General features: G+C 36.4%; 2 protein-coding genes across 7 annotated transcripts; both read left to right on the top strand.

Annotated features, from left to right (window-relative positions):
* The first annotated feature begins 670 nt into the window (after positions 1 to 670).
* On the top strand, positions 671 to 7,979 carry LOC308686533 (phospholipid phosphatase 5-like). Of its 6 annotated transcripts, none has more exons than XM_081394967.1 (8): positions 671 to 948; positions 2,074 to 2,192; positions 2,422 to 2,530; positions 2,630 to 2,720; positions 4,147 to 4,210; positions 4,520 to 4,644; positions 6,560 to 6,730; positions 6,815 to 7,979. In XM_081394967.1, the coding sequence occupies exons 2-8, from the start codon at positions 2,122 to 2,124 to the stop codon at positions 6,982 to 6,984; spliced, it is 801 nt and encodes a 266-aa protein (XP_081251093.1). In that variant the 5' UTR covers positions 671 to 948; positions 2,074 to 2,121; the 3' UTR covers positions 6,985 to 7,979. The 6 variants fall into 6 exon arrangements, with proteins under 6 accessions (XP_081251093.1, XP_081251095.1, XP_081251092.1 ...); XM_081394969.1 differs by having other exon boundaries at positions 731 to 1,150; positions 6,815 to 7,704; XM_081394966.1 differs by having other exon boundaries at positions 755 to 1,013; positions 6,815 to 7,704.
* A 1,050-nt stretch (positions 7,980 to 9,029) lies between these two features.
* Positions 9,030 to 17,155, top strand: LOC308686530 (triacylglycerol hydrolase DDHD2-like). Its single transcript, XM_081394964.1, has 17 exons — positions 9,030 to 9,136; positions 11,288 to 11,455; positions 11,585 to 11,781; positions 11,863 to 11,952; positions 12,038 to 12,152; positions 13,299 to 13,388; positions 13,560 to 13,701; positions 13,838 to 14,046; positions 14,177 to 14,241; positions 14,681 to 14,809; positions 14,907 to 14,993; positions 15,186 to 15,323; positions 15,601 to 15,756; positions 15,841 to 15,946; positions 16,036 to 16,176; positions 16,263 to 16,404; positions 16,495 to 17,155. The coding sequence occupies exons 2-17, from the start codon at positions 11,326 to 11,328 to the stop codon at positions 16,553 to 16,555; spliced, it is 1,998 nt and encodes a 665-aa protein (XP_081251090.1). The 5' UTR covers positions 9,030 to 9,136; positions 11,288 to 11,325; the 3' UTR covers positions 16,556 to 17,155.
* Positions 17,156 to 27,953: the final 10,798 nt, after the last annotated feature.

Here is a 27,953-nt window from a genome sequence, read left to right as displayed (position 1 = left end):
ATGTTCAAGTGTTTCTTTGAATCTACATTTGAATGAATATGTCGTCAAATATTTGCCAGTGGCTGAGGAAATTTGCTTGTGCAAAAACTGTCGAGGGTTGGGGCTTTTTAAATGCCTGTGACGATCTCTAGAGGGCGCATGATTCATTAAAAATACGACTGAAATGTCAGATTCGTGCGAATCGATTCGCTCGGACTGTTCGTGATTCACTAATACATTCGAATCATCGTTTATCTAAATATTACTTCTATCACTAATTTTTCCATTCATTTATTTAACATGTAAGTCAGTAACATTGTTGAGTTCATAGCAAAAGGCTGACTTTGATTTTGCATGATTTGAAATGTTTTCATAAATATTTTCAAAAGTTTGAGTTCAAAATATTTTAGGAATATAGCGTAGTATTCAGAAATAGGGTGAATTCAGGGTGATTTAGGACACTTTTTTGCCATTGGAGTGATACAGAAAGTGTCCTAATCAACCTGAATTCATCCTTTATAATCTGAGGACAGCTGGTTTTAAGTAAGTAAAGATAAATTATGAAAGTGTAATATTCTTGGGATTATCTGATTAATTTTCAAAGCGAAAATATTGCTATTTTAAAAACGAATGCCAAAGTCATCAGTCATTCACAATCTCCCTTTAGGCCACTGTCATGCGATTCACAAAAGCTCTACGAATCGGTTCTATCGAATCTGTAAAAAGAACCTGTTCAGTTAAACGGCTCCGCGATTCGGAAAGGACTGACGTGTTAATTGTCCGTGTATGTGCACTGCTGGCACTGGCTCGTCAGTCAGACCTCTTTATCGCTGATCTGTAGCACGGTCAGCCTCTGCTGCTGGACATGTCAAATATATATGACCGACAACATCGCAAAATTCTGCTCCGGTGGCTGCTCTCAACAGCCGACAAGGCGACGGTTTAAACAGAAAAGGAAAGAATCCGAAGGTCTGTATTCAACTCCGCGCTGCAGACAAAAGACGGAGGATGCGCGATGTCGTGTTTGCGGAAATGTTCGTAAGCAAATATCACAGATGTGCCGCGCGACCGGGGGCGACTCAAGTGATGATCTGGTTTCACTTGGACTTTTCGATCCTTACTTCCGCGCTGGAAAAACTACGCTACATCTAGCTGTGTTTTGGAACATATGGTAGCTGGTTTCTAGTTGTCCTAAACTGTAGACCATCTTATACTAGTAACAAACCTGGCATCTCTTATGCTGGTTTAAACTGTGGTATCTGCCATCCATCTTGGACCATTAGTAAACCAGCTACCAGCTGTTCATATACCATCTTCAGGTAGTTAAACTGGAACATGGTAGATGGTTTCTAGCTGATCTAAGGTGGTGATTGCAACAAACCAGCTGCTAGCTGGTCATAATTCAGGTTGGTTTTTGGTCAACCAGCTTGTAATGACCATCATAGACCAGTTAAAATCAAGATACCATCTTAAACTGGATGTTTTAACCGGTGATTGATCTGTAGGGAAACTGTGGTTAATCAAGTTGTATTTTTGAACATGGTATCTGGTTTCTAGTTGGTCCAAGCTGTAGACCATCTTAGGTCTACAGCTGGTTAAAATTGTGATATCTTGGACCACCAACAAACCAGCTACCAGCTGTATGTATCATCTTAAGATGGTTAAACTGGTTTTTGACACATTGTATATGGTTTCTAGTTGATCCAAGGTGGTCATTAGTTGGTGATCAGCAACAATCCAGCTGCTATCTGGTGATACTTGGCTTGTAATGACCATCATAGACCAGTTAGAATCCAGAAACCATCTTAAACTGTTTATTTTTACTAACAGGTTTTTGTGTCGCATGCGTAATACATATAATATAAATCCCCTTTTGAATAACACTAATGGTTTATTTTCGAATGATGTTGGGTTTATAATACTAACCAGCTGAAGTGTCACATTCCTCATCATATCTTCTCATTTCATGCTGGTGGGAGGTTGTTGGTGATGAAGTTTAATCTTTAATGTTCTCAGACATTTAATTCAATGCATCTACTGTATATGAATTCTTGGTTTCAGTTCAATGCAAAATCATCTTCCACTTTCTTCCAGGTTTTAGGGGAAGGTGTCTCCATATTCAATGACCAACCAAGACCAAAGATGAGGAAGAGTTTTGATAATGGCTTCATTGCTGAAGTTATTGTACGGCTGCTGCTTTTAGGTGTTTTTCTGTAAGTAGCCTACACTTTATTCTTGTATTACTAACCCAGACCTTTGACCTGAACTACTTCTGTGGGTTTGACGGATCTAACCGGTAACCTTTTATTCATAACCTGTTATTCCAGTCTTTTGTTCTGTTTTGGAGAGCCAGGTCCTCTCTCAGCTCTCCTGAGCTGTGCCTCTGTTTGCTTGTTTTGTGGAGATGAGGATTGTTCTCTCACTGTAATTATGTTCTTGTAGCGTGACTGAGGGGATTCCTCCCTTCAGCCGTGAGATCCAGCCTGAGGAACTCTGGCTCTATAAGTTCCATCCCGTCAAAAAGGACCGTGTTCCTACCCGCCTTATGTTTGTAAGTGCTTTCCACTCATATTCAGCCATGAAACTGCTTCTGAATATGCCATGCTGGTGTTTGATTAAAGGGATATCATTATTTCTCTGATTTAAACAGTCTATCGCCCTCTTCGCTCCATTGGTGGTTATTTCTTTGTTTACCTTCTTGAAACAAGGTGGAAAGGAAGATATGAAAGAGGCGTCTTTGGGTAAGGACTTAAGTGTGTGTTTTATAAATATTTACATATATAAAATATATACAAGCAATCATGATTAAATAAAATTCAAAATATAATAATTTTTTAATTATACTTTTACACTGCCAAAGGATGGCAAAAAATAAAATGTTGTGTTAATTACGTTAAATATTTTGAACACATTAAACATTAATCGCAGAAATTAAGTTTTCAGTTAATAATTAATTTCAGCGTGTGTTTAGCAGTGTTTTTTGGTGTGCATGAATTTATGAATTATATGGACTCATCATTCGGTTATTATTTATATGGACTCGTCATTCAGGATATATGTAAGGGATAATTCACATCCAGCCGGTTGTTATGTAAGGGTTAATGCCCGACGAGGTGTCCATTGTTGGGTATTAATGGACGACGGCGAGGCGTGAACCGTTCAACGCGCAGCTTCCGCCGAAGTCCATTAATACCTGACAATGGACACCTCGAAGGGCATTAACCCGCTTATACCATGGTCACTTGCCAAATAACACATTTTTAAAACATTAGTTTATTTTTTAATTAGTTTTACAATCGAAATCTAAAGTTTTTACAAACAATAACTTGGTTTCCCTGGTTACGCCTGACGGTTTATTTACTATCTGTCCTCTATCATTTTTTAATGGACACCCTTCAGCCAATCAGAATCGAGTATTCACCCAGACTATGGTATAACACTGAATAAACCCCCAAAAGTCGGGGTCCTAATCACTTCCTAATCACTCTGTCAGGGTTTATTCTATGATGACAACCGGCTGGTTGTGCGTTATCCTGCTTATTACACGACTACTTGCCACGTACATTTCGACACAAAATTTCGTTTGTATGAAACGAGAGCAAGTCTGCGATACTGGATGGCATAACTTAGTATCTGTACTCAAAATTTAGATTTTTAATATTTTATTAGCTCACCAAACGCTAAACTTATTTGAAGAAAAAACATTCCTAACAAAAGTGTTATATCGCTGACTTCAGTGACCCGGATGAGTCTGTGTTATCTGTTTTCAGCGGTTGTTATCGGGGGATAACATACAGTTGGATGGCGTGATTGACCAATCAGAATCAAGTGTAATAAATGAATACATTTTAATAATTATATTAAACATAAACTGATATATATCTGATACTCTCAGATATATATATATATAAAATATTTTTTTTACACACATACAGTATACATAATGTATATGTGTGTGTTGAAAAATCTATTATATATAATATATATGTGTGTGTTTGTGTTATGTTGTTTAGTTCATATAAAATATATTATAGAATAGTTGAATGTCTCCCAGTAATGTTAGTTTATAGTGATTTTTATCTATCAAAAGTATCAAATGATGATCTGATAATCTTTTGTGTTATTGCCGGCTAATGGAAGTCTCTGTATGTCTTTTGTATGACACAGCTGTGACTCTGACCCTGGTGTTGAATGGAGTTTTCACTAATGCAGTCAAGCTAGCCGTGGGAAGGTGAGTGAGTGAGTGACCAATCTTAGCAAAATGTTAACTTTGCACCAAACTGTGTTAATGTCCAAATGAAAATTTCCAATTTTCAAAATGTATTCATCTCAATCCACTTCACATAACTTTATTTTGTAAATAATTTCAGATAAATGTGGTGTTTAATTAAAAAAAAAAAAACAAAAAAAAAATTACATATTAGATTACATTAAGATCTCTCATTGACTTTCAGCTAAAATGAAGCATTTGTGGAAAGACTAGAGGAGAGGAATAGATACTCTCAGGCATAATTAAACTTAATGTCTCCCTCCATACCAGGCCACGACCGGATTTCTTCTACCGCTGTTTCCCGGATGGCCAAATGAACCCAGAGCTTCACTGTAGCGGTGACCCGGATGTAGTAATGGAAGGCAGGAAGAGCTTTCCAAGCGGACACTCTTCCTGTAAGAGCAGCTGCTGTGTTTATTCAGTGGTATTTTTTTAAAGTCAACCTGAAACACAGTTCATGACACATTTTATTTCTGTTGATTGCTTCATTCCGTGATTGCTTCAGGGAATTTTGGTACATTTCATAAAAGATTACAATGAGCAACATTTGTTTTGTTTGGAGTAAAGGGCATCACTGAATCATGCACAATAAAACCAGGAAGATATATTTTAAAAAAAGTCAGTCAATAGGGACATTTTTTTAAAAATCTATAGAAATTTTAGTAAATAAATTAATAATATAGTATAAATAAATCTTATTATATACTACTGTTCAAAAGTTTGTGGTCAATAAGATTTTTTTTTACGTTTTTAAGTCTCTAACTCTCATCAAGGCTGCATAAATGTTATTACAATTTAAGAGTACGTTTACACGACAACAATGTACCAAAACATTTTCCTTTGCATCTTCCGTGTACAGACGGCAACGTTGTCAAAATGATCCCCATTCACACGGATCCTCGAAAACGACAAAAAAAAACTGTATAATTCATGCCTGGCCAGTAGATGGCGATGTCACTTTGTAAAGAAACACAACGCGCCTATAGACTGAACACATAATACGCATGCGCATGACATCACCTTTTCACAAATTTGTTGATGATAACGGTATAATTTTCTTAAAGGGTTAGTTCACCCAAAAATGAAAATGATGTAATTAATGACTCACCCTCATGTCGTTCCAAGCCCGTAAGACCTCCGTTCATCTTCGGAACACAGTTTAAGATATTTTAGATTTAGTCCGAGAGCTTTCTGTTCCTCCATTGAAAGTCAATGGACGGCATACTGTCCATGTCCAGAAAGGCAATACAGACATCATCAAAGTAGTCCATGTGATATCAGTGGCTCAATCTTAAGTTTATCAAGCGACGAGAACACTTTTTGTGCGCAAAAAGTAAACAAAAATAACGACTTTATTCCACTATTCATTTCCTTCTCTCTGGGCCTCGAGTGAGTTCACGTAGTGTTTTTGCGCAGCGCGTCTGTGTTGTACGTCACACGCATCACACATGACCAGCGTCGGCCAATAGTGAGCCTACGTGTGACGTACAACATAGACGCGCTGCGCAAAAACACTACGTGAAATAGCTCGAGTCCCAGAGAGAAGGAAATGAATAGTGGAATAAAGTCGTTATTTTTGTTTACTTTTTGCGCACAAAAAGTATTCTCGTCGCTTGATAAACTTAAGATCGAGCCACTGATGTCACATGGACTACTTTGATGATGTCTGTATTGCCTTTCTGGACGTGAACAGTATGCCATGGAACAGAAAGCTCTCGGACTAAATCTAAAATATCTTAAACTGTGTTCTGAATATGAACGGAGGTCTTACGGGCTTGGAACGACATGAGGGTGAGTCATTAATGACATAATTTTCATTTTTGGGTGAACTAACCCTTTAAACTTGCACTTTGAAACCCGTTTTCAAAAGTTTCTGTTTTCAGGCGCCCAAAGCGCCATTGTCGTGTAAATGAACGGCTAAAATGTTTTCACTTTCAGGTTTTCCTTCCGGTGTCGCGTAAACGCCCCCTAAAATAGCTGTTTTCTATATTAATTTATTTAAAAATTTAATTTATTCCCAGGATGGCAAAGTTGAAATTATTTGATGAAGTGAAAGGTTAAGGGAACAACATTAATTTGAAATATAAATTGTTTGTAAAAAATCTTGTCACTTTTGATCCATTTACACATTCCTTGCTGTATAAAAGATAGTTTAAAAAAATCTTACTGATCTTTTTATATATATATATATGTGTGTGTGTGTGTGTGTGTGTGTGTGTGTGTGTGTGTGTGTGTGTAACACAAAATAATATGACTTCATATTCTCTGAACATTCAGCCACCAACTTTCTATCTTTTTCTGTTGTCATAGTTGCGTTTGCTGGTCTGGGCTTCACTGCCCTGTACGTGGCTGGGAAGCTGCACTGCTTTAGCCCAGCAGGCCGAGGTAAAGCCTGGAGGTTGTGTGCCTTCCTCACCCCCCTCCTTTTCGCCATCATGATCGCCCTCTCCAGAACATGTGACTACAAACATCACTGGCAAGGTGAGAATTGCATGCCATCATCATCACTGCTCTAGTGACATGTATGGTTTCAAGGCAATGACACGGTCTCCCGTTCACTTCCAGATGTGTTGGTGGGATCTCTCCTCGGTTTGGCCTTCTCGTACTTGTGTTACCGACAGCATTACCCAGCTCTCAACGACTTGAACTGCCACAGACCACTCCGAATGAGAGAGGCAGCGGCTCTTGCACAGGAACGCAAGCCGGCCAACCCAGGCTACCTCTTACCTTTGTAGGAACTCAAATTCTGTTACACCTTAACCCAACCAACAACCATATTCTGTGTGAAAGTTTACCAAGCCAGTCGCTGCGATTATGTATTGTTATTTTTTGTATGTGTGCCGCCTGTCAACCAGCGAGTACGTTGCCTTCCTATACTGTTTTAGACATTCACGATGAATGGTTTTGTGTATCGTAGAGCTGTCTTTTTGAAAATGTCTTAAACAATTTGTAACTTATCAAGCTCTTTGAAAATTTATATGTGAACTATCATGGTGAAAGAACTTTATGTATGTTAAAACAGCTTCTAGGTCAGTTTTACAACTTGGCAGACATATTTATAGAGATCTCCAGTAGAGACTGTATGCATACGGGAAATCCCCTGATATCTTTGTCAATAAAGTTTGTGATGATTTCTAATGTATCAGCTGGAATTTGAGCAGATCATTCGACATTTCAGTGTCTGTCAACACTGTTGAAGATGACTTGCTGTGAGGAGACCTTTGCTCTGTATTATCTGTTATCTGATACAGTATGGAACATCACTCTGGGAATCTTCTGGAAGTGAGTCTGTAATGTTTTGTTTTATTTCCTGAGAACTATTAGATATGTTTGATAAATTGTGACCTTCACTACGAGGTCCCAGCATCTGTGGTCCATACCGAAGAACCAAGCAAGAACTAGAGGTCATTCTAGTCAACCAACAATCATAAACATAATGTCAGATTTCTAAAGCTATTTTTAACTAACTAATTTTATATCAAGAACATTTCACAATTTGCATGCAACCATGTTACACAATTTTCTCAGTTATAAAAATGTAACATCCAAGAAAAAGCATAATTTGGAAACTAGTTACAACATGGAAGATACATTTCAGGTATTTTAGTTTCTCAATTTTTATACAAAGTGTAGTCATGATATTTGTCAAACTCAACATCTGCTTAACCCTGTTACACAGATCTATCAAAATGATCAAATATATAATTTATTAAAGTTTATCAGTACCTACAAAACAACCGTTGGTCCCAAGCTTAATTTAGGCCACATTTGTAACATTCTAAGCTGTATTTTATTTCTTTTATAAACTATATTTTAAGCTGTATACGGTCACATTTTTTTTAACAGTCAAATTACAAACCTGAATAGAAAATTAAACCACTTTAAACTGAATGTATATATAAAGAGTTCAGATGCAAAAGCCTCTAAGTGCCATCTGAAATTTTCTTCTAGAATGATCATTTTTATAAACCTTGTATATTTAAGTTAAGTAATTTCATTTAAATGACAAGGTAATTTGCATTGCCATTTAAGTGAAATTATTGAACTTAAATATATACGAGCTTGATAAAAATGATCATTCTAGAAGAAAATTTCAGATGGTACTTTTGCATCTGAACTCTTCATATGACTATATATATAACTAAATGTAATGTATAAGTTTATATATCTAAACTTTTTAGAAGCTTCAAGATTTCGGTTTGCGTTTTTGGTCACTATTTAATCAGTACTCTTACATTTGTGTTTTTTATGACCATGATTCTAAACTTTATAAAATTAATAATGAAAGCCACTGACTTCCATATTGTAAGGAAAAAACTGAAACGTCAACTGTTATCAACATTCTTTAAAATATCTTATTTTGTGTTCAACAGAAGAATAAAACTCATACAGGTTGAGGAGGAGTAAATGATAGAATTTTCAAATTAGGGTAAACTGTCACTTTAAATGTCTTGTCAAACAGTTGTTTAAATATTTAAAGAAACAGTTCATTTAAAATAGAAGTCCATTCTCCAATGTGGTCTTTCATAACTCTAAAAGGACACATATCTTATGCAAGACACTGACAACTAAAGAATATTAATGCATCATTTGTTATTCTGAGATCATTATGCATGTGATTATGAGCACCATAATTTCAGATTCATTGACTCATAATAACCCATCTCACTATGGTGAAACGCAGTTGCTGTTGTTGATTGATTGTTTCAGAATTCCCCCCTATCTGTCGACCTTTAGACTCAAAGAATACTTATAAGGTTTCAGCTCTGCCCTGGTAGATGCATTTACTTCGGACTTGACCACCATAGTGAATTACAGTGTGTGAGGTTTGCTCTCTCTCTGTCAGAAGTCAGTTTTGTCCTAAGCGGGCATCCTTACGAGCAGCCGGTGAGTAGATTGCGATGCGATGCATTATTATGGTTTTCCCTCTTATTTGCCTTCATTTGTTGTATCAGATGATAAACGTTTGTAGTACTTACGACCAGTAAGTAGTCAGTCCTGACATCGTGCTTTAAAGATTTCCAAAAAGGCTTATTAGGTATCATTAAATCAATTGTCCTTGTGATACAGTTAGTCTTTTTTATGCATTTTTTTTCATATATCGAATCGTCATATATGCGCTAGTATTGTATACTTCAGTTGGCACGGTCATATAAAATGCATTTTGTTTATGTTTCATTGTCCTCGGTCACTCGTTTAAATGTCGTGCCCTACTTTTGCAGTACGCGAACGCGCTCCGCAATGTCCGTATGACAAAAACACTTTAGTTTGGTTATTTTGTTTTGTCCACAACACATTGCCAGTGCATCAACTGATAATGCAACTATTAGTAATTTGTTTTGCTGCCGTCATCCAATATTACGTAAGTGCTGCCGGGGCACCATATGATGACGTAACCGCTCTCCTTGATGTTTGAGTTTAATGTCAAAAGTGATTTAAAGCATTGAAATAGCCAACAAAAAAGTTTTGAGTTAATAACAAAATAAAGGAAGTTTCTTACAAAATACTTAACATAATTTATCCTGCTAAGCTGTTTTATTTTTTTGTTTTTATTTTTTATTTTGTTTAGAAAAGCCTATCTAGGGACCTGAGATGCAAATTAGCTTTTGCTATACTCTCTATGTGCAATACTTATTTTCCAGTTTTGACTGGGATCATGTTTTTTTGTAAAAAAAAAATATAAAAAAGCATGTTTTGGAAAGATTTAGGCTTATTTCATAGCTACCTGTGAATGTTGTGCACTAGAAAAAGAAACTAGCCTATTTTGCACCTGTTTTTTTTCACACTGTATTTACTCAAGATTATTTTTGGAAAGATTTAGAAACCTTTATTAATAGAAAACTGAAGTGTATGATAGAAATTTGTGTATTTAGTGTGCTTTTCTATACTCAGAATGACCATTTGGAATGTAAAGAACAACATATTATAGTTATTTATTTTATTAGGAAAATACCATATACATAAAAAGAAGTGGGCTCAATGCAAACCAATTTTTTCACATTTTAAAAATGACTAAATTATATTAAAATCTTTTGGAACAAACTAAAAACAAAAAAGCGCTGAAAACATGCTTTGAAAGCACTGGATTGTATCATTTTTTTATTTATTTTTTACATATTCTATGTTATTATCTTTTGGCAATTTTTTTTTTTATTTCCTGGCAGCTAATGTTATTGTGAATAATTAATAAATAAATAAATAAAGCTCATTTAATATAAAAAAAGTAAAAAGTCATATTGTGCTTTCCAATTTTCTGTGATTTTGCTTTTCATTTCTTTTTGCATATGGACAATATTTTATGTTATTTTCTTCTGTTGTTGTTATTATATTAACAACATTTTATGTTGCTATTTATTTTTTAAGTGGTATAACTGGCTGGACATTTAAATAAAGAAAAGTCTTATAAAACCCTGCAAAGAAATGTAATAATTATTTAAAAACTCAGTGAAGCAATATGAAGTATAGTAAAATATAGAAAAATAGTTTGTGTTTATTTATGTCAATCAACATTTATTCATTTAGCAGATGATTTTATATATTGTGACTAATATATATATATGTATGTATGTATGTTTATATGTATGTATGTATGTATATATATATATGTGTGTGTGTGTGTGTGTGTGTGTGTGTGTGTGTGTGTGTGTGTGTGTGTGTGTGTGTGTGTGTGTGTGTGTGTGTGTGTGTGTGTGTGTGTGTTAAACCTACATTGAGAGGAGCAAATGTCCCCACAAAGATAGTAAAATGAGAAAATTTTGACAATTTTGAAAAGAGCTTATAAATCATTCTAAGTGTTGTTTTTTGAAAATGTAAAAATGCAGAAAGGGTTGTGTGATGAGTAGGTTTATGGTAGGGTTAGTGTAAGGGGATAGAACATAGAAGATACAGTTTGCACAGTATAAAAATCATAACGTCAATGGAGAATCTATTTAAAGCTATAAAAACAAGTTTGAGTGTGTTTGTGTGTGTCTGTACACAAATGAGATCGCAGAGACCATTAGCGTATTACTAAAACACATGGCAACATTATATTTGCAGTCCGCTGGTCTTGGTGTGGCGTCTCTGCTCTTCTCAGCATGAATATTTCTGAGCCGTATGAACCCGTCCAGTACCACTGGTTCTTCAACAAGCAGGTGGACTCCAAGGACACCTGGCAACCCTTCAGCAGAGAAGACTCACGGCGACTGGAGGACGCTCACAGTCGAGGTCTTCCATTGTCTCCTTCTGGATACTTTAAAACCTATTGTTTGCAACTACTGAAAGTATAGTTAGTTTATTAACACAAGTACATATGTATGTTTCGAATGATAACCACGAGATCTGGTTTGTTTGCAGTGGGGAAAAGTGAAAAGGATGAAGTGGTAGTGGCTACAGAAGGAAGACGGTATGACGTCAGGCTACGTGAAAGAAAGCGCTACTCCGTGTACTGGGAACAGAAGCCCACCGAGGTCAGACGATGCTCCTGGTTCCACAAAGGCAGCAAAGAAGTGAGCTACACTCCCTACAGCGAGGAACTCAGTGATTTCCTAGAGGTGAGATGCACAGATGTTCTTGAATAAATTAAATTTGTACAGTTTTTTAATACTTAATACTTTTTCTTTATTCAAAAACAGGACGCCTATATGATTGCAGTTACGCTGGACGAATGGAAGAGGAATTTGGAGCTCCCAACAGGGGAAACTGTGATCCTTCACAATCCAAAGGTATTATTTAAATGTGAAGCTCATGGAAAATGGACACTTTTCTGTTCACAAGTTACATTTTGTCTTTCTCACTGCTTTACCTCAGCTTATGACACAGTATCCCAGTGGTTGCAAGGACTTTCCCCCTTCCCCATCTGAACGAACTCAACCCGTAACTCTAAAGAGAGGAGTTGAGAATATTCCAGTAGAGATACCAGAGGGTAAGTGCAGCTCCCTAAAACTCTGTTTAAAAATATTAGGGTGTTACTAGTTACTAGTTACATGTTTCTGACACAAATGCACTTCCAAATGGTTTAAAATACCTAATTTTGGCCAAATTCTAAAGCAGAAATACTCATAGCCTTAATGTAGACAGTCCCAGAATGCATTGTGGTAAGCTCATCCAAGATGGCTAGTATGTAGAGAGAACAAATATTCTTATTTCATTCAATACTGAAAAGATAAATAAAAAGTTCAATAACTGAAAATTGACAATTTTGCCCAATATTAGTGTGCTGTGTTTTGTTTTGATTATTTTTTACTTTTAAAGTCACATTGTAAAAAGAAATTCTGGAATGTTGGACACTTCATGAACTCAACTGTCGCTGCTTTCCTTATGTAGAGGAAAGAGAGGGGCTATTTGACTTTGATGGTTAATGACAATTTAACCTTAAAATGTATACACTAGAGTCAACGATAGAGTATGTATTGCATATGTGCATTGTGTGTCATTTTGTTAGCTGGGCATCCTTCTAACATCAAACTCTGGAGTATTTCACATAATATTTGTGAGAGCTGTGTAGTTTTATGTGTATTAAAGTATCATAATGTTAGCATAGGAACATGCTAACATCAAAATCTGCACTCAATATTTGTGTAGCCTTAGTTATGTATTTTTATGCGTATTAAAGTATCACACTGTTAGCATAGGAATATGATAACATCGAACTCTATTGGACTATTTCACCTAATATTTCTGTAAACTGTGTAGTTTTATGCGTGTTAAAAGGTGCGTTCACACCATGTCAGAATTACCGTAATTACGAGATTCTGACCTCGTACAGCTACGAAAATAAACCATGGTTTTATTTTATCCGAGTCCGAGATCAGAACGTTGCGTGTTGTCATCTCGAAATTATGGTTATTACGAAATGGCGTGAACGCTGCACAAGTTTCACATTGCTAGCTTAGCAACATGCTAACATCAAGCTCATTTCATTTGAGTCTCTCCTGTTCACTTTAATTAGGATGCTGCCTTAGATTTTTGAACGGTTAAAGCTCAAGCATGGCTTAGGGTTAGTGGTTTGTAATGTTTGTTAGCTAACAATATCAGTCTTTTGATATATTTTCTTGCTGTGTTTCTGTAGGAGAACCAGAGATAGTAGACCACCTGGTGTTCATGGTTCACGGTATCGGTCCGGCCTGTGACATACGTCTCCGTGGCATTGTCCAGTGTGGTGAGCCTTTATCACCTAAAACTAAAAATGAACACTTCTTCCCAATATGTTGGATTGTTTAGCAACTATCGAGCAGTTCACAAGCCACGTTTATGACACTCAACGCTCCATATTATTGTACCATTTTTTTTTAAAGCATTTTGACATGTTTTTCCCCATTCACTGCTGCAGTTAATGAATTTCGAAACGCCTCCAACGGCCTCTTAAACAGCCACTTCAGGCAGAGTGAGGACTTGTGCATCATTGGAAGGGTTGAGTATCTTCCAGTCAACTGGCACAAAGTCTTACATGGAGAAACTACAGGAGTTGACAAGTAAGACGTTTGACTCTCTCTCTCTCTCTCTCTCTCTCTCTCTCTCTCTCTCTCTCTCTCTCTCTCTCTCTCTCTCTCTCTCTCTCTCTCTCTAACCCACATACATCTTTTACTGTTTTATTTCTATTTTAAATAGAGACATTGAGAGAATCACACTGCCTAGCATTAGCCGTCTGCGTCAGTTCAGCAACGACACCGTGCTGGACCTTTTCTTCTACAATAGTGCCACATACTGCCAGACGATTGTGGATACAGTGGCCTCTGAGATCAACCGTCTCCACAGCCTCTTCCTTCAGAGGAATCCACACTTCATAGGACACGTTTCCTTGGTTGGACACAGCCTCGGTACGTAACTGTGCATTTCAGAACAGAATTACTATTTTGGTTTGGTGACATATAATAACCAATACTTACGGACAGTACAATGTTTCATGTTTAAAGTTTTTTTTCCAATAATGTGTATTGTTTTATACAGGCTCATTGATCCTGTTTGATCTCCTGACCAATCAAGAGACAAGTGCAGATGCCACAGCTCATGAGGTTTGCACCAGTGTTGCTATTGTTAACTGAAACTAATTGAAATAAAGCTTAAATATAATTAAAATAATGCATAAAAAATGAGAAGTGTTCCCTTGCCAACTCACTGAAATAATTTATAAATAATGAAGTACTAAAAATATTAAACTTAAACTGAAATAAAAATAAAGCTATTTAGAAATATATATATATATTTTATACAAAAATATTTAAAATTACTATTATATTTGTATTTTATATATATATATATATATATATATATATATATATATATATATATATATATATATTTATTTATTTATTTATTTATTTATTTATTTTTTTATTACGCGATAAGTAAATTATTTGCTATGAAACATAATAGAGCAGAGTATCCAATTGCTTTTATAGATTTCAAAGAATATAAGTGATCAATTGAAGAATGTTTTTGCGGTCTGCACAGCTCCAGGAGGACCCTCATGTTGACACGGGCTGCAGTTCCTATGAGAGTCTGGAGGAGGCGCTGAAGAGCCATGGCTTGCAAGAGCACCTCAATGTACTACAGAGAGAACAAGTGGATATGGAGTCTTTGGTCAGTTTTCTGTCCTGAAACACATACCACACATCTTAAAAACACAACACTCCAATTCTTCATTTCACCTTTCCTTATTCCAATTAAACCGTTTCAGACGCTCTGCTCAGAGAATGACCTAAAAGATATCGGACTACCCCTTGGTCCTCGCAAAAAATTGATGGACTGTGTCAAGAAATGGAAGGTAATTCCTGAAATTCCTTCTAGCCTTGTTGGCTCATGGTAGAAGTGGAAAGGTTTGCAATGTAGCTTAATTGTGTGAAGCTTCCTCTCCACACCCAGCAATGGAAGGGAAGACCGATAAGAGTCCATTGTTTTAGATCGGAATGTTTGTTTTAATGTAATTTATAGTCATTTCTTCTTGAATATCCAACAGAACTCCAGAATCGGAAGTGGACATGCAGCCCAAAATAAGACAAACTCCTCAAGTCTAGGGATGAGAAATGCTCATGAACATCAAACCCCCACCACTAGTGCATTTGATTATCAGCATTTTAATGTTGGCATTGGACAAGTAAGTGTTTGTATTATTTATTTATTTTAAATATAAAAAAATAACTGGCTTTGATTTGAATGTATTTTAAATATTGTATTACTTTATTCCTGTGATCACCAATCTAATATGCTGTATATAATATACAACTATTTACAATTTTTTCTGTATGTGCTTCCAAGTTAAGGCTGTTGTAGTCCCTTGAATCTCCATTAGTATGAGTAGAAACATCTTAAGAATTCAAATGATTTCACTGTTTAAGTTACAGTTGCCAAATAACTTGTTCTTTATTCTGCAGGTATCCATTGATTATCCTCAGTTAGCCTTTCATCCTCAGGCTTTCTTTGCTGTTGGATCACCCATAGGAATGTTTTTAACTGTTAGAGGTCTGAAGAGGATTGATCCTAACTACAGCTTCCCTACCTGCAAAAGTTTCTACAACATCTTCCATCCAGTAAGACACGCTCCAAAACACTGCCTGAGAACCATATATCTTCCTTAGAGCCATGTTCTTAAACCTTGAATGTAATCTGTGCAGTTTGACCCAGTGGCGTATCGGATCGAGCCCATGCTTGTGCCTCAAGACGTGGACTTGCCACCAATGTTGATACCCCATCATAAAGGCAGAAAGAGGATGCACCTCGGTATTTCACGTCACTTTATGGAACGAAATCCATAGTTTTAATATTCAAAAATGTCTCTGAGGCTAACGAAATGTCTTTGATGCCTACAGAACTCAAAGAAGGGTTGACTCGAGTCAGTTCTGATTTACTGGGATCCCTACGAATGGTTTGGCAGAGCATTTCTCAGGTCCCATCGCCAGCGCTCGCAGAGGGTGGATTCAGTTCCATGACCCCTACTGATGAAGCAGAAGGTATCGAATTACACTTTTACTATTCAGATATTTATAAAAATCTGATTTTGAATGTCCCATCTCACATCCGAATATGTGTGGTGCAGTATCACCAATGGAGAACGAGCAGAGGAACTTCAAGGTGGGAATGTTGAATCGTGGGCGACGTATTGACTTTGTTCTTCAGGAGACACCAATTGAAAGTTTCAATGAGTACCTGTTTGCTATACAGAGCCATCTGTGCTACTGGTAAGAGAAAATCTTTCATGATACCTATGTATATATCATTCATATGTGTATGTGCTCCAAAATAAATAATTCTCCCTGTTTTGTTTGCAGGGAGTCAGAAGATACTGCTCTGTTGGTTCTGAAAGAGATTTATGGAAATATTCCAGTTTGATGTGCTCCTTTATAAATGTTATATACCTTTTGTATTGTACTGACAAGTTTTAATGCCAGTCCAGTCCACAGTGAATCGATTCTCTCCACACATGTTAACCAGCCAATTAACTACCTAAAAAATAAGGTTACACTTTATTTTAAGGTGTCATTGTTATTAAAATATATTTAAGTACTGAGTAATATTAAGCAACTACATGTACTTACTATAGGGTTAGGGTAGGATTAGGATTTGGTTGAGGGTTAATTGCATGTAATTATGCATAATTTGCTGTTACTACTATGGTAAGTACATGAAACATATGTAACAAGGACAATGTAAAATAAAATGTTACAAAAAATAATAATCAAGAATTTAAATTTGGAGTCCCAATTGAACTGTTGCCAGGTATTAGGATATTGTTGCAGTATTCTCAAAGCAGGCTTTGAGACATTTGATCCACACAATACCCTTTTGTGCACTAATGTGCTTTGTAAAGAAACTGTTATCTAATGTATACTTGTAGCTTGTAGCTTGGGTCAGTGTTTTCTAATTGTTGATTAATTCATATTGTGTATTCATAATGTTATAATAGTATTATTATTATTAAATTCCTTACCCAAAATCTTTTTTGTGATGCCTGTATCTGTGTCTCAGATTCGATTCAGTTGGTAGGCTATACATTCTTCAGATACCAGCACTGTGTCTTTAAGGCAGAATTCAGATCATAACCACCGGGAAGTTCGTTCATTTCCCATTTATCCGTCTGGAATAGTGCGCCACACATTACAAAACATCCTCTTTCCATACAGAGTCATGAACTGCCCTCCCATCCTCCGCCAAGAGCTCCACACACAGCCAATGAACACAACGGCATTACTGCCGTCAGGATTTACGAGTCCGTCTCTTTAAATGTAGAAGTTCCACTACTTGAGAATATTCAAACTATTTATTAAGAAGACTTGAAAAACGAAGTTTGCATGAAGATGCCCAGCCTGTGAAAAAACATCATAAAAGGTGAGGAAACGCCACAAGAATGTTACAGAATTGTGTCATATTTTTCTTATCTGGAGGGGAATTGAAACTCCTGCTTGACATGAACGCGCGCTGGAGTTTACGCACGCTGCTCACGAGTCAGAATAGTTCGCCTGTCAGAACAGAATTTCAGATTTGCTCTGTCGAACAAACTCTCAACAGTTCCATAGCAGTCCATTACATCAAATTGAAGGGTTAAACCGTTAATTTTAGAACGTTCGCTTTTCAACATTTGAACGCCTCGCTTTTTTGAGGAGAATCTTTTCATGAATCAGTTGAACCTCTGTCAAGTAAGTCTGATCGTAAGCCAGAGATAGTGACATTTGGAGCGTATGTGCATGCCGTAAAAAGGCGAAATAGTTTTTTAAAACTAGTTAATTAAAACCAACTGTTTTTAAAAAATCGATTCGAAGGATATGAGTCGCCTATTTCCAATAATTGATGAATAATGACAAATCACGGAAGCATTTTGCGCTTTGTTTAGGGCTAGAGTATCCAAACTCGGTCCTGGAGGCAAGTAAATAATGACTTTTTTTTTTTTTATCATTATTATTATATTTATAACATTCTATGAAACATCAATGGAATGCTTAAATAAGTATTATTTTCTGATAAGGAGATTCAGGTGGGTTTTCACCGGTTCAGTCTCCAGTTGTTAATTTATTCAAAGTTAATTTATTCAAATGCTATTCATATTCATATTGTTTCTCATATAGGCCAAGACACTTTGTTCTAGGCTAAAGATTTTATATCAGAATGTTTTATAGACTTCCATAGGAACATATTTATTTTCTTAACCAATGCATGTCTTTTAGGCTAAACTTAAGTCATCCTTTTTTCTTGTTTCAAAAATCTTATCCAAACTTGGCCATAATGTTGTCTCTCAAAAGGGGTGCTGTTGTTTTCACAAATATGCCATGGTCCCCTCGTTATATGGTCGCCACCTGGTTAATGCGACTTACACACATCAGTGCACACATTTTATAATCCTACTGTAGTTGAAGTCCTGTTCCTTTCATAGTCACATGGTTGACCAATTCATGGAAACGTAAATACCCGCATCATCTTTGATGATCAGGGTTGGAAACTTTATATGAGCTATGCCGAAGGAAATGGAGCGCTGAATTGTCTCATTACCAAGTCAGTCACATGTGTTAACCACATGAGAGAACTGACCTCTACATTGAAGTCTGTACTGTAAGTGTGTCTCATCCACCAAAGCAAAGGTCAGTTCACTCTCTAGACTCATACAAAGAAAGACATACAAGTCCCCAAACTGCCCACATTCGGAAAGCTTTAATCAGAGACCCTTCTGTTTGTAGAAAGACTCACTGTGTTGGCAGATGTTTTTCACAATGCTGAGGCACTGAATCAAGATGTGAAAATCGGTACAAAATAAATATAAAATTATAAATGCCTAGCTCGTGGTTTTCAGAACCAACTAAGTGACCAGCTGGCTCAAAAAGACCTTTGCATGTAGATTGCGTCATCTTGGCTTGGTTTTCTCTTTCTTTCTGGTATTTCCAAGTTTCTTGAGGCTGAAGGGTGAGGTCACACCTAAACAACTCTCATTGCTTGGAAATGTGGAGTCTTGTGCCCATCAGTTGAGTTAAAATGCTGGAGGGTAAAACTTCTAGCCTTCTGAATCAGTATCTATCTGTCATGTTCAGATACTTGGATCTGGACCCCTACAGTGTGCAGTGGACTATGTAATCGTCCCTTGTGGAAGAAGGATGTGGAAATATGTTGAGTCAACAATGGGAAGTTTCGCAGGCTGAGATCACTCATGGTTCTGTGCCTCTGAAAAGAGTGTAGATACAATTCACTGAGACCCGACTGAAGAGAATTTCTCATGTTCCACACGCTCGAGCGCTAGTTCTGCTTGTTGCACAGCAACTATGTAAATACATGTAAGCACATGCTAGCTGCGTCTCATTTGGCCACATACGTCATCAAGGATGTCTCATTTCAGAAAAGAAACCATTATAAATTTGACTTGTTCCTAGTGAAGCATAAATAATTGCTGCCGACAAATGCGACCCCTGCAGCTTCAAAATGAGACACAGCAGCGGCACAGCAGCTGTGTCTTACATTTGAATTTTCTTCAGCATGTTTTTTGGTTATTATTTTCTGAAGAACATTCAAATGGTTGTCTTTATGTGGTTAAAATTTGGGGTAATCTGAGTGCAGCAGAAATTGTCTTTCCTAGTATTCTTCATGTCTATCATTCATATGTGCTCTGAAGGATTCTCTATAATGAGGTTTTCTGGCATCATACATTCTTTGTCTATTTGCTCTCCCCCACCACAAGAGGGCAGTCTTTACCAGATTGTGTCATTACCACTTTACTAAAAGCTTCTGGTAATACATGCACATCCTAATTCAGAGAGGTTCGGTCTGAGGTGTCAGAGTAATTATATGACATGAGTGCAAACCAAGAGCCAAATTCGATGAATTTTTTTAGAATTTTAATTATTTTAAAGTCACCATGAAATCAAAATGAACATTTTTGTTTTTATGCAATATTACAGTGAGCTGTTTATTAGGCTATAAATGATTTATCCATGCACATAATTTTACTTTTCCAAAGTTACTAGTGGCCACAATTGTGACATCGATATCATGCATGGGAAAAACTGCCATATAAATATATTTTTTTAATATGATCTCATAATTTGGCAGCAGGTACAGTATATGAGGCTGTTGTTACTTTAAGACAACCAACAATATTCATCCAGAGCAAATTAAAGAAGTAAGTGAGGGGAGGCGGGTTTGTGTGTCAACTCGCCGTTGAAGAGATTAGAGAGAGAGAAAGCACAGCTGGTATCGTGTATCTATTCTGAGGAAAATGAGTATTGGAAGCGTTTGGAATATTTCGGTATCTATATGTATCGAAAAATCTATATTTTTGACAACACTACATTGCACTTAGTTTATTATTTTCGATGCCTTTTTAAAAGACTACAACTGAAAATTGTATTTATCATATATACAATTCAACCCGCCAACGTTGCTAGTATGTGACTGCGTTACACGCCACTGCTGAAATTCACCCACATTTGGTGGGTTGGCGGGTTGTGTTAATGTCAAGTCCCACTGATGACGTTCATACTGGCGCAAGGGCGGAACAACCTGTCACTCACATGAGATCGACCAATAGCAAACCACGACCATTCAACCATTCAATCAATTCCCCATGAACAAAAGTCCCATCCTACATTTTTCTTGTTCGGGAAGCCTTTGTATTCGGATATAAGCAAAGAAGAGGAAGATTGGCTGCATCCGAAATCGCATACTTCCCAACTACATAGTCGGCAAAAAACAGTATGTGACAAAAGAAGTATGTGCGAATTCACAGTACTCGTAAAAGAGTAGGCAAAAAGTACCCTGGTGACCTACTATTTCCGGTGAGATTCTGAATTGTGCATACGATGGACACTTTACTATCCCATGAGGCCATGGTAGAGGATTTATGAATGACAGTGAAGCGACGTAACTGACGCTGGTAGGTCACATGATAATGACAACATGGTGAATGTAAGTATGTCCAGATTACATTCATACTACACTCACTCATACTATATAGAACATGCATAGCGGTCATGAAGTAATTACTTATTCAAAATAAGTACCTACTCAACACTCTCAGAAAAAAAGGTACAAAAGCTGTCACTGTGGCGGTACCTTTTAAAAAGGTACACCTTTGTACCTAAAGAGTGCATATTGGTCCCTCAAAGGTACATATTGGTACCAAAAGTGTACATATTAGTTCCAAAAGTGTACATATTAGTACCTAAATGGTACACATTAGAACCCTTTTGAAGGATACTGTCCCAGTGACAGCTTTTGTACCTTTTTTTCTGAGAGTGAAGAGTATGTGATTTCTGAAACAGCCTCTCACTGTGTGTGTGTGTGTGTGTGTGTGTGTGTGTGTGTGTGTGTGTGTGTGTGTGTGTGTGTGTGTGTGTGTGTGTGTGTGTGTGTGTGTGTGTGTGTGTGTGTGTGTGTGTGTGTGTGTGTGTGTGCGCGCGCTTTGGTTTAACGTTGTGGAGTGGTTAAATGCCTTCAGGAAGAGGTGTGTCTTCAGCTGCCTTTTGAATACTATTGCTTTGAAACCAGCCAACCACATGTCTCAGAACAACTTCAGTTCAGAAAAGTTCAGTGTTCAGACAGTGTCAGCGTAGTGTGAGATCTGCAAATGTGGGTAAAATGTGTCAGGTGTATGTGAGAGGAACCTTGAGTTGAACTTAAAGTGTTTACTTATTTTTTGCCTGAAGCTTTTACCCTAAATTATAAGCAGTTTAAGGTCCTGTAACAACTTTTAAAGGTACATAATTGACTTTAGTCCACCAATAGGAAGATGCTATATTCAGTTAAGCTAATGAAATATCACTGTTGCTCCATGTGTTTATTGGAGCTGCAGAAGTTTTTAGACTGGTTTTGATATTCTGAGCTTATGTCGTAAAGATATATGATTTAGTCAGTCAAAGTTGCACGCACTCAAAACTGAAAGCATTTTCTATGTGAAAATCGTCTGTTATTTTAACTAAATGCTTTTGCATATCTGTTCAGATCTCTATTTTAAGCAATTTTTTATGGCCTTTTTAGTGTAGAGATCAGACTGGAAAGTACAGGGTGGGAGAGAGATGAACAGGATTGGCAAAGGACCTCGAGCCAGGAATCAAACTCGTGTTACCGGAGGCGCAGTTGCGCTAAATGTTGGAGCGCTGCCCACAAGGTTATCTACTTCGACATCAGTCCAGATCTTAAAGGAACAGTTCAGCTATAAATCAAAATCAGTCATCATTTAGTCGCCCACGTGTATTTTGAAACATACTTCAGTGGAACACAACCATATTAAGCAGGATGTTCAAGCTGCTGTTTTCCATATACGATGAATCTTAATAATGACCCACGGATAATCATGGTAAGATGTTAAGTGAATTATGACTTAAAAACTTAAGTCTGTTCCCCAGACAGGGTTATTGTATTGCTTTACAAGACTTGAAATTCAGTGCATACGGACTACTTTTATGATACTCTTGTTGTGCTTTTTTTAACTTGACAACCCCAGTCCCCATCTACTTCCATTGTGTGGAAAAGAGCAACATGAACATTCTTCGAAATATCTTCTTTTATGTTCCACAGAAGAAAGAAAGTCATACAAGTTTGGAATGACACGAGGGTGAGGAAATGCTAACAGTTTTACATTTTGAAAAGTTACTCCCTTAAAAAACAACCCTATCACCACAAGCACTGCTGTTCTTACTCTTATCTGCACTCAGCCTTTTTTAGAACATCATATCACGTCATTTTTACTTCGATATGGTCTATAAAAAGAACAGCTAATCAGATTCGACCCACATATGAAGCTGAACCTTAATTAGACTGTCTCAGGAGATCGCAGCAACATTTACAAGAAAGAGTTGTTAACTGAACTTTGTCCAAGTCCACATGTTGTTGCTTGTGCGGAAAAACATGATCACTTTAGATCATCAATGCAGGTCCAGTCAGAACACAATGAGATAAACCTGTCGGGATGGATGCCTGACGCGTATCCCTCCTTGCCAGCGTTCTGTGGAAGCTCCCATGTCTGACTGACAGCTAATGTGTGTGTGTGTGTGTGTGTGTTTAGAGGTCATGTGCTAATGTAGCTACTGGAGGAGTGTGTGTGTGTGTGTGTGTGTGTGTGTGTGTGTGTGTGTGTGTGTGTGTGTGTGTGTGTGTGTGTGTGTGTGTGTGTGTGTGTGTGTGTGTACTGAGGTAGGAGGGGCGAGCAGCGTAAAAACAAGCAGTGTTTCAGCATTTCTGACACACTTTGCACCGTCACTGCTGTAGCACTGGGCTGTATGACTCTGACTGTCGGACAGGAGCCAAGATGAGCCAACTCCACCTGCTAGGGCCACCTTAAAAATATATTTATATATATACGCTCTAATCAGACCAACATCATGGGGGGATCCCAAAGCAAGAAGGGCAATGGGTCAAACTCCCTAAAGGAGAAGAGCATTAGCATGTAAGTTTAACTTGTATTTCATATTTTAAATTCATATGATAGATTCATGCTATTTTGATACGTACTTGATACATAGCCGTGACGTATCATGCATAATTATGTAAATGTGCTGTAAAACCATGTTAATATTTCACCTGTTTAGACATTATGTCAGTGTTACTGTGTCATATGCACTTCCCGATGTGACAGCAAAGGTGTGGTCATCATGCTGGTGAAGTTTATCATGGAGTGAAATGAATTCTGGGAACTGAAAGGGTTAAAATGTGTCTTTTTATATGGAGGGCTTGCATAAAACAGAGTTCCAGGCTTCAGTCACAAACTTTTTAGAAATTAACGCAATGCTTTGTTTAATGCAAACCCCAGCTCTTGTGCAAATAACTCCACGCCTTTTAAATACACAGACAAGTTTCAGGATTTTTTACAGTCAAGTCTATATTTGAACATCTTTTATTTAGCAAGGCGCTACTGGGAGTGTGATTATATATGGGATGTCAGCTGTATTGGAAGTGTTTTTGTAAAATGTGTCTGAATTGGTATGCTGGCATTTGTTTATATCCTAAAGACCATCCTCAAAACTTATGACCGATTGCATCACCATCTATAGTGGTGTAAAGGTGTAAAAATGACACGTCAGCTTGTTATCAGTTCATCTTGAGGGTTAGATAATAGATTAGTTTAACTCATATTGAATGAGTTGGTCAGCTCAGTTTGGCATGTGGCGTAATTTGTCTAGCATATTTGCATATTCAAATGTGTGGATGATTCATAGCCTCTTCAGGTTCAGGTTGTATGTGCACTAAACTTACAGCAAATGTGGGAAATTCTCCTTATGTGACCCTAGCTCATTGAGTTTGTGTTTAATAAATTGCATTTGGATTAGAAAATCTGACACGACGCATCTGATTAGGTTCAATTTACAGGAACTATGCCAGATCATGTCGGGAAGGTTTGGGTGACTGAAAGCTTTCATTAATGCTTAAGGTTTCCTTTCTTAACATTAAAGGGATAGTTCACCCAAAAAGAAAAGTTCTGTCATCATTTAATCACCCTGATGTTCCAAACCTGTATGAATTTCTTTCTTCTGCTGAACACAAAAGGAAATATTTTGAAGAATGTCTGTAATCAAACAGTTGACGTCACCCATTGACTTCCATAACCTAGTTTTTCTCCCATACATTGTTTAATAATCTTAGTCAGTGTTAATTTCAACATTTAATACATTTTGAAATCAAAAGTTATTGTTAACATGAATGCACTGTGAACTAACAATGAAAAATGTTTTACTAACTAACATTAACAAACATGATAGATGCTTTAAAAGGTGTATTGGTCATTTTAGTTTATAAGTTAGCTAATGCATTAACTAATGTTTAGAAATGAGACCTTATTGTGAAGCATTACTAAATATTCTTGTCAGGTTTTCATGCTTTGCTCTGCTTGTTGTACAAACACACACCCTAAAAATAGCTTTTCCATGATGGTAGGGCTTCTTAGAAGGACACTTGAATCAATGTTACCATTTTCCCAGACTGCAGGTCAAAATGCCATAGTTATTGTTTATACGTAGTCATTTTGAAGTTAGTACTATTAGAGCTTTTATTAGACAAAGAGAGACTGTCTTTTCATAGAAACATTCCTGTCCTTTATATGGATTGGTAATAAGGAGGTCCTCTGATGAATGTTTATCACTAGCTGAAATGATATTCTGCATTCATGCATGTGATTAAGGCTGCACATCTATGGACAATGGCATATTTGTGTAGAGTTTCTGTATTGTGATGTATTATGTCAAGTGTGTTGGAGCGTTATGATGCATACATGGGAGTAGTACTGACATGCCTCAAAAAGACTTTTATTGAATTAAAATAAGAAAATATTGTAAAACTTTTTATTATAATTTAAAATAGATTTTTTCCCATATTGTAATATGTAATTTATCCCTGTGATGCAAAGCTGATTTTTCAGCATCATTACTGCAGTCTTCAGTGTCACAGGATCCTTAAAGGCGTGGTATAATATCCTTTTCACAAGATGTAAAATAAGTCTTTGATGTCCCCAGAGTGTGTATGTGAAGTTTTAGCTCAAAATATCCCACAAATATTTTTATATAGCGTGTTAAAATTGTCACTTTTTGAGGGTGAGCAAAAAAGTGCTGTTTTTGTGTCTGTTCCTTTAAATGCAAATGAGCTGCTGCTCCCGGCACAGAGGGCGGAGCTTCAACAGCTTGTTCTTAGCAGCTTCGATTACCTCACACAGACATGCACTGAAAATCTGAAAAACCTTTAGCCCTTTATGTTCAAACCAGAGACAGACAAAGATGGAGAGACTAAAGAAGAAGTGACAACATGTAGAATGCAACAAGACGTTTCTGAATGGTTAGTTGATGAACTTATGTAGCTTATGTGTAGTTATCTTCTAGTCATTGATTAGCATATTCTGTCATGATAATCTATTAATGTGTTCCCGGGGGCGGGGTTTATGTAAAATTTAGGGTTGGTGATGTCACTAACCCAGGAGGAATGTCGTGTAGTCCCAACCAGCCGTTTGTTGTAGTCCTTAAAAAGCGATTTCTTTAAAAGCAAATATCTCCCTTTGCTTTGAACTTTGAGCGTTGTGACTTTGCAGATGTTGTTTATGCTCAAACAGCAACATTACACACTAACTAAAGTTAGTAAAGTGAAATCATAATCAACCACCCTTTTAAGAAATCATTCTAATATGCTAATTTAGGGCTCTAAAAACATTTCTTATTGTCAATGTTGGGATATGTAATATATGTAATATGTTTGTGGAAATAGTGATGCTGTTTTTTCCGGATACTGTACTTTGGTTTAAAAAAAAAAAAAAAATCCAAAGAACATCATTTATTTGAAATAGAAATCTTTTGTAACATTATAAATGTCTTTACTGTCACATTTGATCAATGCATCCTTACTGATTAAAATATGAATTTATTTCAAAACAAAACTTACATATTTTTAAAAATTATAGTATATAAGCTATAATATTGAAAACATACAATATAAAATAATATTTTAGGTCTGTTATGATATTTTAAATATTTTAGAAGGAACTCCCACATTATTGTCAATGTGTTCATCTGCTTGTATATCTGCATTTGACCAGCAGATGTAGCCAATGTGCTTTATTTACAGCTGCTCGAAATATTTTCTGAAATGATTTGTTCAAAACTTTTTTATGATTTTAATGTGAGCTATTGTATGCTCTTTTCCATGATCTGCAAAGCACAATATTTTAGCTCCTAATAGTTACAGGTAACAACTTTTCTGATATTGGTTTCAGCTTTTACAATATTTTTTGTTAGTTTTAAAACATTCAAACTACGTATGAAAACATTTTTACATTCAGGCAAGTACATTTTTGGTTAGATTCTTTTACTTTTAATGAAGTTAAAAATACCAATACTTTAATTAATTTCTTTGTATTTTTACGCCACTGGCTAGTTAATACAGTTATTATGGACCTCATGTGCAAAGTGTGTCAGGTTTTTTTTTCTCCATTAGGTCACCTAATGGAGTTTTTCGGTTCCTTGCCACTGTTGCCTTTGGCTTGCTCAGTTGGGGATACTTAATTTGATTAATCGATTCAACAGTGCTATTGATCTGCATTACCAAACGTGGATGTTTTACACCAGAAACATACACTGATGCACTATTTTATTTAATACTGTGAAGCTGCTTTGATACAATCTGTATTGTGAAAAGCGCTATATAAAATAAAGTTGACCTACATGAAATTAAGCAAATTATATAAAAATCCAAAATAATTACTTTAAAGTTTGTGCGACTGTGTTGATGGATCATGGTCACACACACAAAATGTAAGCACAATTATTATTATTATTTAAATATATAACCATTACAAATTAAGCGTATTTTGATTATTTTCAACGTTATGGAAGTGATGGATTTTTAAATGCTAATGTCTGTTAAAGTTGTGAAACATGTTCCATTTTTTTAAGAATCATTTAACTCATTAAGAATAAAGGCTATACAGGGATGAAGTTGATATAGTTCCCTTTTCTGAATACACTCGTTGTAGTTTTATTAGTAGTTCATTTTTTCACCACAAGGTGGCTCTGTAACTTCAGACTATCAGACGTGCAAGGCCTTTGGATTTAACTGCAGTGTTATTTAATCTACATCAAAAACACTCCAATTTGCAGTCAATAGAAAATTCTCTAGAATTCAGTCTGTCGAATAATTTTGGAACTTTGTCATCTTTTCAACATTGCATCTTTGTTTATATCACCCAACAGTTTGGATAACTGTGTTTCAAAAACCCCTCAAATTGTTAAAACATTGCTAATGTTCCACTTATGCTCACTTATATCATAGCAAACGGATA

The sequence above is a fragment of the Scardinius erythrophthalmus genome (genome assembly GCF_964197995.2).
Source record: "Scardinius erythrophthalmus genome assembly, contig: HAP1_SCAFFOLD_378, whole genome shotgun sequence".
In the NCBI taxonomy this organism is placed as follows: Eukaryota; Metazoa; Chordata; class Actinopteri; order Cypriniformes; family Leuciscidae; genus Scardinius; species Scardinius erythrophthalmus.
This window is presented reverse-complemented; position numbering and strand designations above follow the sequence as displayed.